The 9,264-nt window shown below is 57.0% G+C and overlaps 1 protein-coding gene across 1 annotated transcript in view; it reads right to left on the bottom strand.

The window, feature by feature from the left end:
• Window positions 1–9,264, bottom strand: part of DDB1 (damage-specific DNA binding protein 1, 127kDa) — a gene marked incomplete at both ends in the record, with an annotated part of 24,844 nt that overhangs the window by 10,863 nt on the left and 4,717 nt on the right. The window contains 20 exon segments of the mRNA XM_009331208.1: window positions 17–146; window positions 193–232; window positions 447–556; window positions 1,253–1,423; window positions 1,587–1,681; window positions 2,110–2,274; window positions 3,064–3,187; window positions 3,772–3,883; window positions 4,134–4,229; window positions 4,428–4,635; window positions 5,006–5,113; window positions 5,204–5,367; window positions 5,469–5,647; window positions 5,839–5,947; window positions 6,028–6,103; window positions 6,270–6,372; window positions 6,744–6,860; window positions 7,044–7,127; window positions 7,532–7,690; window positions 9,093–9,190. Coding sequence (XP_009329483.1) covers window positions 17–146; window positions 193–232; window positions 447–556; window positions 1,253–1,423; window positions 1,587–1,681; window positions 2,110–2,274; window positions 3,064–3,187; window positions 3,772–3,883; window positions 4,134–4,229; window positions 4,428–4,635; window positions 5,006–5,113; window positions 5,204–5,367; window positions 5,469–5,647; window positions 5,839–5,947; window positions 6,028–6,103; window positions 6,270–6,372; window positions 6,744–6,860; window positions 7,044–7,127; window positions 7,532–7,690; window positions 9,093–9,190 — 2,448 coding nt within the window.

Here is a 9,264-nt window from a genome sequence, read left to right as displayed (position 1 = left end):
GATCCCTGACCCTTACCAATCATGCCGTTGACCGTGCCGAAGAGAACCGAGCCCTGTGTTGGCGTGGACGTCTCACCCAGGTTCTGCATGACCAGAGACCCATGACAGAAGACATTGAGCAACTCTCACAGGTGGGACAGCCCCACCTCCTGCAAGTGCTGGCGCTCCTCGTCGGTCGGCCGCACTGACCACCTCCTGCAAGTGCTGGCGCTCCTCGTCGGTCGTGGCCGCACTGAAATCGAAAGCACCCTGGCTCAGTCTGTGCTGGGGCGACATGAGAGCTTGCCCTGCTCCCACCTCGCTGCTCCTCAGAGCCGGGCACGCTCCTCCCAGCTTTCCTGCCTGACACACGTGCCTCTGTAGCCGTGACGTGGAGGAGACCAGAAGGTGCCATCACCCCATCCCTCCCGTGACACACTGCCACATCCCCCTCACAGCCAGCTCACCTGTCCTTCTGGCACACAAACAAATTGAAAGCGTTCTCCGCTCCCAAGAAGTTGTCGTCGTCCAGGATCTCCACGGCACTCATCCAGTTCGGATTAAAGTCCCGGGCAATCTGGAAGGGAACGAGGGGAGAGGCAGCGTGCACAGATGGCCTGTCCTGTGATCCAGCGTCTTCATTCCACCCAACACCAACATTCAGGAGCAAGGTGGGATCCAGTCTGTCCCTCTCTGCTGGACGAAGCAGCCGAGCGCGAAAGGCACCGAGCGCCTTCCGGAGGTGGCCCTGGCCCGAGTGGCACTCGGACAATGCCAGGGCGCTCCCTGGGCAAACGCAGACCGGCCCGTGCCAAAGCCGTGCCCAGAGCCGTTCTAACAATTTAAGCGCACAGACTGTCTCAGGGCCCGGTCCGTCCCCCAGCTACGCTGCGTTTGCCGACAGAGACGCAGCTACAGCCGCACCAAGCCATTCCAACCGTACAACAGGCGGTCCAGATGGCAGCTCCCCACCCCTGGCAGGCAGCAATCACGCACCCAAAGCCTGCTCTTCTCACGGCTTTGCCCAGTTTCCTGGAAGCCCTGGGATCCCTCCCTCCCGTCCCTCCGGGGATCCGTGTGATCGGTCTCGCAGGTGGCGCTGCTCTCCTTGCACAGCCCTACAGCCTTGTCTTCAAAGGGCTAGCAAGGCGGGGTGAGCCAGGCTCCTTCTTTTATCCCCTTAAGCACCGTTCCCCCCGCCCAGAGCCTGTTGGAGGAGGCAGCATGGGCTTCCAGCACGCCTTCGACCAAGACTATTTAACATCATTGATACCTCCTCGAAGTTTCCTTCCATGGGCTTGTATGCAAGGAGGAGGACAGACCGCATCAGATCTCCCACAAGGATGAAGTCTCCCTTGGTCTTCAGGTAGAGCGCCATGATGTTGTTGTAATGGTTGCACTCCGTGCGCAGCTCTTTCTCCGCTGTCCACTCGTACAGGCGCACCTGAAGGAAGGGACACGGGCTCTGAGCCAGCGTGGACGCCCGCGCCAGCCAAGGCACGCTCCCCAACAGAGATCGGGGACCTGGCTGACAGCCGCACAGCCGGAGCGGCTTCCAGCTCTGAAACGCACTCCCAAAACAAGTCAGGGTCTTGCGAGAGCCCTACCGTGCTGTTGATGCTGGCTAACAGCTTCCCGTTGAACTCCACCATGGAATACACGGCCCCCTTGACCTCCTTCTCGGCCAGGCTCTGCAGCTTCCCTGGAACAAACCCACGCACCGCCCGGTTATTTGCCCTGCACTCCCGAGGGTGGCAAGCCCAGGGGGTTCAGACGAGCTGCTCTAAACATTGCTCTCCCTAGAAACCGTCTCAGAGGATCCGCGGGCAAGTAATGCAGGAGTGACGTGACAGCGGGGGCAGACACGGAACGCAAATCCCAGAATCCAGTTCCGGTGAGGGATTCTTGGGCTTCTCAAGGAGATGGCGGGGGGAAAGGGAACACGCCGTCATGGCCTGCGGCGGAGTGACAGCACCTACGGATCCTGTCTGCGGGCAGCCGACAGCAGGCCCCTCAGGAAAAACCCCTCTGCCTGCTACGGGGACGTGAGCTCTCCCAGGCCTGAGGAGCTCCTCTCTGATCTCCCTTCAAGCAGCCGGACTTGGCCACGCGAGAAGACCTTGCTCTTACCGTCACAGTAGTGGAAGACAACGATGCGGCCCTGTTTGGGCTCTGCCTCCTCGGGATATACCATGGCGGTGCCCACGATGAAGTAGGTGTTTGGATCCTTGCCAAGCTTGCAAGAGACCAGGCTGAGGGCGTACTCGTTTTGCAGAAACTGGTGAGCATGAAGCACTGTGCAAAGAGGGAAAGGCAGAAACAACTGGGTCCCCCGGGTCCCGGCAGGCAGCACCTCCACGCGTGGGCAGAGCGGCTCGCCTAGGAGCAGCTGAAAACTTAATCATAGAATCATAGAATCATTAAGGTTGGAAGAGACCATTAAGGTCATCGAGTCCAACCGTCAACCCAACACCCCCATGTCCACTAAACCATGTCCCTCAGCGCCTCATCTACCCGTCTTTTAAATACTTCCAGGGATGGTGACTCAACCACTGCCCTGGGCAGCCTGTTCCAATGTTTAACCACTCTTTCAGTAAAGAAATTTTTCCTCACATCCAATCTAAACCTCCCCTGGCCCAACTTGAGGCCGTTTCCTCTCGTCCTTTCACCAGTTACTTGGGAGAAGAGACCAACACCCACCTCGCTACAGCCTCCTTTCAGGTGGTTGTAGAGAGCGATGAGGTCTCCCCTCAGCCTCCTTTTCTCCAGGCTAAACAACCCCAGCTCCCTCAGCCGCTCCTCATCAGACTTGTTCTCCAGACCCCTCACCAGCCTCGTTGCCCTTCTCTGGACACGTTCCAACATCTCAACATCCTTCTTGTAGTGAGGATGAAAAAACAAAACCCCACCCCACTATGCCCTGTGGCTGACGCTCCTCCAGGAAAAATGCTTTGACCGAAGAAAACGTGCGAGATCACAGATCTTCACAAGTCTGTGAAGATCACGAGTCTCAGCCGCACGCTGATGGGCTTGTCCTGGAGGAGAAAACTGGCCTAGGGTATGGCCGGCATTTGGGACTGGTACCTTCGAAGGTGTGCTGGTCTATGATGAGCAGGTTGTGGACCTCCACCTCCTCTCCGAAGGATGTCTCATGTGGCGCTGTGCTGCTGGAGAACAGCTTGCTGGTGCTCACGCTGCTGGACAGGGCCTAGGACACAGTAATATCGCTCACATCCTGGTGCTACTCGGCACGTCCTCATGCTGCTCCACGCGGGCTGAGGCAACCGGGAACGGGAAGAATGAACGGGAGAGAGGGTGAAGCAAGGAGCCCACTGGACCCGAGTAAAGGGACACGCTCCCTGCACCAGCAGAGATGTGTGACACGCACGGCAGAGGTAGCGCTGCCGAGCAACAGCATTAATAGAAGGGTTTATGCTGTGTTGTGGCTTCCACCAGAGCTACTGCCTGAAGGGGACTTGTGCCTGCGTCCCCGGGAGAAGGAAACCATTTGAGACCAAACAGAAACCTGTACGGGAGACTGAAGGAGCAGCAGCACCCAAACCCAAAGGTGATCTGACAGAACAGTGAGCATGCCAAGGCTGCCAGAGAGCCCTTCTCACCACCACGGGGAGATCTTACCACCCCATCTCCGCCCAGGCTGCCAAAGGGAGAGCTCGCACTCAGAGCTTTGGAAGAGAAGATTGTCAAGGAAAATCTGCATCACGGTTTGGCCTGAGGAACTGTGATACCCATAGCCCAGAGCTCAGGGACGATCTAGCAGCTACCCCTCACCTGGGTGCTGGCGCTGGGTCTGAGCGCAGTGGTGCCCCCACTGGCATCCTGCACCTCGATACGACTTGAGAGCACGCCGAAACACTGCGATACCTCTTGGTAGCAGATCTTCCTGCGGGACAAACAGAGCTGTGTGGGCAGGAGAGCCGGGACAGGCCACTCCAAGGAGAGCACAGAGGCTCTGGAGGCAAGAGGCAGAGCTGCTCACTTGCCCAGCCTGCTCTCAGCACAAGCCACCAATTCAGTCTGCGTGCTAACTGAGCCCCCAGCAGGAACGCTGACTGCGAAGTCTCCCCCCAACCTTGTCCCATGCAGCAGAGCACGGGCCCTCAAGCCAGGCTCCCTCCCACTGCTCAGCTCACCTGGGCGATTCATAGAGGGGAACCGTGCGGATGTGCAGCTTCTGGATCTCGTCAATGGTGCCGATTGTCAGGGTGCTGTTATTGGCCAACGCCAAGCTGCAGGGGGGGAAAAAAAACCCCACCAAACCCCATGAGCAATGGCGCTTATAAGGCGAGTGGCACAGCAAGAACCTCCCTCTCCTCCACGCCCCTCAAAACTGCCGATCCCAGGATCCCCTCTGCCGATCCCAGGATCCCCCTGCAGAGTCCAGACCTCCCCCACCCCGTGTCACACAAGGCAAGGTGCAGGCTCACCTGTCAGGATACCCATCCGAGTTGAGGGGACACATGTAGTTCACCTCCTTCAGGTTGACATTGGAGAAGACCAGCTTGTGGTTACTGCTGTAGATGACGGTGGGGCGGTCAGAGCAGGCGAACACGTTGGTGGTGGACAGAGAGCGGAAAGTCCTCAGGACGGTGGGCTGGGTCCCAAGGGTCACCTTCTTCCGGTCACTCAGCAAGCCTGCAGAAAAGGAGCACCGGTGCGTTGGGAGCCGCCGCAACGGAGCTCGCAAGAGCAGGACGGCGGAGCGCACCGCGGCTGCAACACCTCGGGAAGAAACGAGCGCGGGTAAACGCATCCTGCTGTCAGCACAGGGCAGCAAAGGAACGGACGTAAGCGTCACTCTCCCTTCTCCAGAGTCCACTGGAGAAATCCACCAACTCCCGGTGCCCACAGCCAGTCCCACCTGAGCACGACCCCGTCGCAGTGAGAAAGCACGGAAGAGAAAGATCTCTCCAGAAGGATGAAAGAAAGCACGTCAGGCAAGTCAGAGGGCACGAGCCCAGCCACCCTCTCCAGCAGCCCGCTCAGGGCTAGTGCCTGTAGTCACCTGTCTCGAGGCTGAGCCCGAAGTAGAAGAGAGCTCCGTCCCCCAGGGCACACAGAAGGTAATGGCTGCTCTCGAAGGTCGTCATCAGGATGGAGCGAGGGATGATTTCTGCAGGGAGCAGGAGAAGAGAAGGCTGATGTCACTCACGACTCAGCCAGGTCAGCGTCCGCTCACCCGGCAGCCCCAGGAGAGCCCTACCTCCTCCCAGCATCTCTTTGTGCAGCAGTTCAAACGAAGGCAGCTTTAGGATGCGGGCGGAGATGTCAGTCCAGAGCCCAATGGCACACAGCGGGGACCTGCCGTTAGTGTCCCCCAAAGGGGTGATGTCCAGGCAGGCAACTTCATGCTCCATTTCTGTGCAGCTGGCAGGAAGGAGGAAGCAGACAGAGGTGTCAGTCTTGAGCCCAAAGACAGACAGCAGAGGCTGAGAGCCCTTGGGCCAGGACGAGACACACGCACCCACCTGATCTGCCTGAGCTCCTGGGGTCGGATCTCCAGGTAGTACAGGGCTCGTCCCACAGCCACCACTACCTGGTTACTGTTACAGGAAGCCACGCTGATGTTCTTTCCGTTGGGCTCTTTCCATTCGCTCACCAGGGCTTTGGGGTCCTGACTAACCAGTCTCACAGAGGCAGAGGTGATCTGGGGGGGAGGGAGGGGGAGAACACCTCTGCTGAGAGCCGAAACACCAGCTCCCTTCTGACATCAGTGCAGGGAAGTACTGCAAACCCTGCCCCTGATGAGCAGCGCAGGTATAGGTTAGCCCCACGATCAATAAGGGCTGTAGGGTCACCGTGAGAGAGACATCTGCATTTCCCTAGAACTGGCATTACCTGGATCAATTGCTGATGTGCCACGTTGCCACAGAAGAAAGTCTGCTGATCATCCACAAACCCCGTGAGCTCCGTCTCTTCTACTTCCTCTCCATTTAACATAAGAACCCTGAACAGAAAAGGGAACTCCTGTTATATCATGCTCCAACATGTGGCTGACAGCCTGGCTCAACGTTAACCCCACCTTACCTGGTCTGGCCAACAAAGGACAGCACCAACGTATTGTCCGTTTCACGATGAGAGTCCGACCTCAGGGGCCACAGGCCTGCAACAAAGAGAGGCCACGTTCGCTCGCAGTGACTATTCCACAAGCTGGTGGGTGGCAAGCCCCCTGCCCCACACCCCAACCTCAGCCTGCGCACACGGCGTGTCCCCCACTGGGCCCTCGCAGGCTGGGGGTTGTATCCGACAGCACCGAACAGCTCACGCACCTTTAATCCCCGGCAAGTCAATGCTGGCGTGCTCATGAATCCCAATGCCGTTCCGGATGATCCGCAGTGAACCCTCTTTAAATGCACCCGAGCACGTGACCAGCTGGAGGAAAAGCAGATGATCTTTACCAACCGTTGCTGGGAAGCTTCCCTCCTCCTCCTCGTAGTGACGGGTTCAGGGGAAGATGGGGTACCCATCTGCTCCACTTCTCGGAGGAAGTTTTTTGGCAGCTGATCCTTCCCCATTGCACGACGGCAACCCCTTCCTCATGAAACGGGGTGTCCAAGAATTAGCCTCCCTACTCATACCACTCTTCAGTGTAAGACCTCAATACCATCCCTGCACCCGGATAAGACTTTGACATCCTCCAATAAATGGTTTGTAGACTTCTCCTTCCACGGACAACCCACGCATACGTCTGGCCGGCCCAGACATCCCCAGCACTGGGAAAAGAAAAGCAGAATCGACGTTACCTGCCCTTGGCCTTGTCTTTCCAGGTCTACCACGCACATGTCGACGATGGGACCGAGGTTGGTGAAGGTCTCCATAGCCACTACATAGGAGCCCTGCTCGTTGCTGTCCACGTTGAGCTACGAACAGACACAAACAGCGGCTTTCAACAAGCAAGACCAAGCAAGCAGAAAGGGCGTGGGGCAGACAAGGAGAAGAAAGGACAAGTTATCCACATACACCTCTCAAGGCGACGATGAAACTAAATATGTACAAAATCCCGTCTGAACACACAACTAAGCCAGAAGACAGCTGCCATGTACCTTCACAAGCTGGGAATCCCCAAGCCGAGAACCGACAAACACAACTCCGTTGTCCAGGTAGGTCAAGCACTCCGCAATGGATGTCTGGGAATTGAGAAGACGCAGATGGACCGCCACTAGCATGAAAAGGACCCTGCCACAGCCCGCAAGCAATACATCTGAGCTGCAGCCCAGCAGGAAAACCCTGAGCGCAGGAGGGGAATTTAATCCCTTTACAAGACCCACAGAGGGTCCAAACTTCTCCCAGGAACAGCGCACGAGCACTAGGCAAAAACCTGGGAAGATGGTGTGAACTTTCAAGTGCCCAGCTAGGGAATTTCCCAGTTCAGAGCTGTAACAACTGTGAAACTTCACCCCACCCCGGCCTGCCAAAAGAGACACCGTTCCTACCGCTCAGTCCTCAGCGGAGCATTTCCAGGCTGCAGAGCCTCCCAGCCCCGCGGTGAGGAGCGACAGGGACAGCGCACGCGATGCGGCCGAGCCCTTACCTCGCCGAGCAGTTCCACGCGCAGGTCCTTCAAGGTGACAGTGCCGTCCATCTGTTCCTCCTTCTCCAGGAGCAGCATGAAGAGGCGTCCTTCCATGTCCCCCAGCAAGTAACGGGACCCATTGGGATCCACACGGTTGTGGCACACAATCGTACTTTGCTGCACGCAAAGGAGGGGGGGGGGAATTTTTAAGAACCCGTTGAAACAGCCCCAAACGGGCATCTAGCAAGGACCACCGCCGTACACGCCAGAAGGGAACAACCACATCCACGGTGCACCAGCTGCTGGCTGTAACCACAGCAGGGTCCCGCTCCTCCTGCCCGGAGGGAGAGGGCTGGATTCGCCCTTCAATAAACCGTATCAGCGAACGCAACCAGAATCTGTGGTCAAACGGTCTCACTTTCGGTCACTAGGAACCGCCTCACGTTCCTAAATTAAACACGTCGCTAGCTCGTTCACAGCCCAGGAAAGATGCCATCAGAAAGGCTGTTTTCCTAACGCTGGGCCTTCCACAGATGCAGGGATGCTCTTTGGGACCTGCAGAGCTCTAAGCCTGCAGCATCTCCAGACCCAAGCTCTGCAGACGTTTTGCTCTGTTGGTGGATGCTGCCTGGCCTCCTGTCAACGTATTTGGCCTTGGTTTAAAAACCCCGATCTTGCAGATCTTCAGTGTATGCAGACATCCCACTGGCCTCGAGTACAGATGTGCCTGCACTCTGCTTGCAGGTCAAGGCCCAGATCTGTATGTCAGCAGAGCACAGGCGACTCGCTCCGCCTGCTCCAATATAACAGACTCTCCATCAGAGCCTCAGCAGCGGTCCGAGAGCCTGTAGGCGTTCAGGCAACAATATTAGTATTTCTTTACCCAAGATTTATAGCTCTTTTCTAGCCCGTCATTATTTCCAGCTTAAAAGGACCTTCTGATCACAGCTCAAGCCCTCTTTCAGCCCCGAGCGGCACCTCAGCCGTGCCATTTGTGCTTCCTGCACGATTTAAATGTGGGAACTGGCCCGTCCCTCTGACAAAAACCACAAGCTCAACTTCTGTCACAAACTCTGCAAGTCTTTTTTCCTTTGAACAAGTGCCCCAATCATACACCGGTGGACTCAAGTCTCCAAGGGGCTCATTCAGATCTTTTGCTGCCCGAACCGAAACCAGGCTCTGGCCTGGACCCATGCCCAAACCACGCACTACCTCCTAATTAATCCCCTTCTCTGGGGCCCAAACAAGATTTCCGCTTCACTCCACCATTTCCGAGCACTCCACAGAGAGCAGAGCCACACGCTGCAGTGCAAGCACACGCTGCCACCGGTACAAGGATCACATACGTCCCTCAGTCCCCAAAAACACAGACCAGGCATCGTGTGAAACACCCACACTCGCCAAACCTCCGGGAGTAAGTGGTCCTACTACAGTGGCCCTACTCCAGGGCTACACCTGGAGACAAGAGCAGTTTAAATTCTTGACTACAAGTAGCCCAAAACCCTACCAGCACCCTGGGAGACGCCTGGGAATGGAGGAATTGCACGGGACGCGTTTCTAGATCTCGGTAGTCACTCACCTTGATGATAGGAGGAGCGATAGCTAGGTATTTATCTCCGTTGTGATAGGTGATAGACTCCTGCCCAATGATGATCGCGCCTCCAAAAGGCTCTGGCACTGTGCAGGGGAGAAGACAAACGTCTTATTAGAGAACCCGTGCAGCACGACTGAGGCATTCAGCTTGAGAAAGA

Source organism: Pygoscelis adeliae, unplaced genomic scaffold (genome assembly GCF_000699105.1).
Source record: "Pygoscelis adeliae isolate BGI_AS28 unplaced genomic scaffold, ASM69910v1 Scaffold1079, whole genome shotgun sequence".
Lineage (NCBI taxonomy): Eukaryota > Metazoa > Chordata > Aves > Sphenisciformes > Spheniscidae > Pygoscelis > Pygoscelis adeliae.
This window is presented reverse-complemented; position numbering and strand designations above follow the sequence as displayed.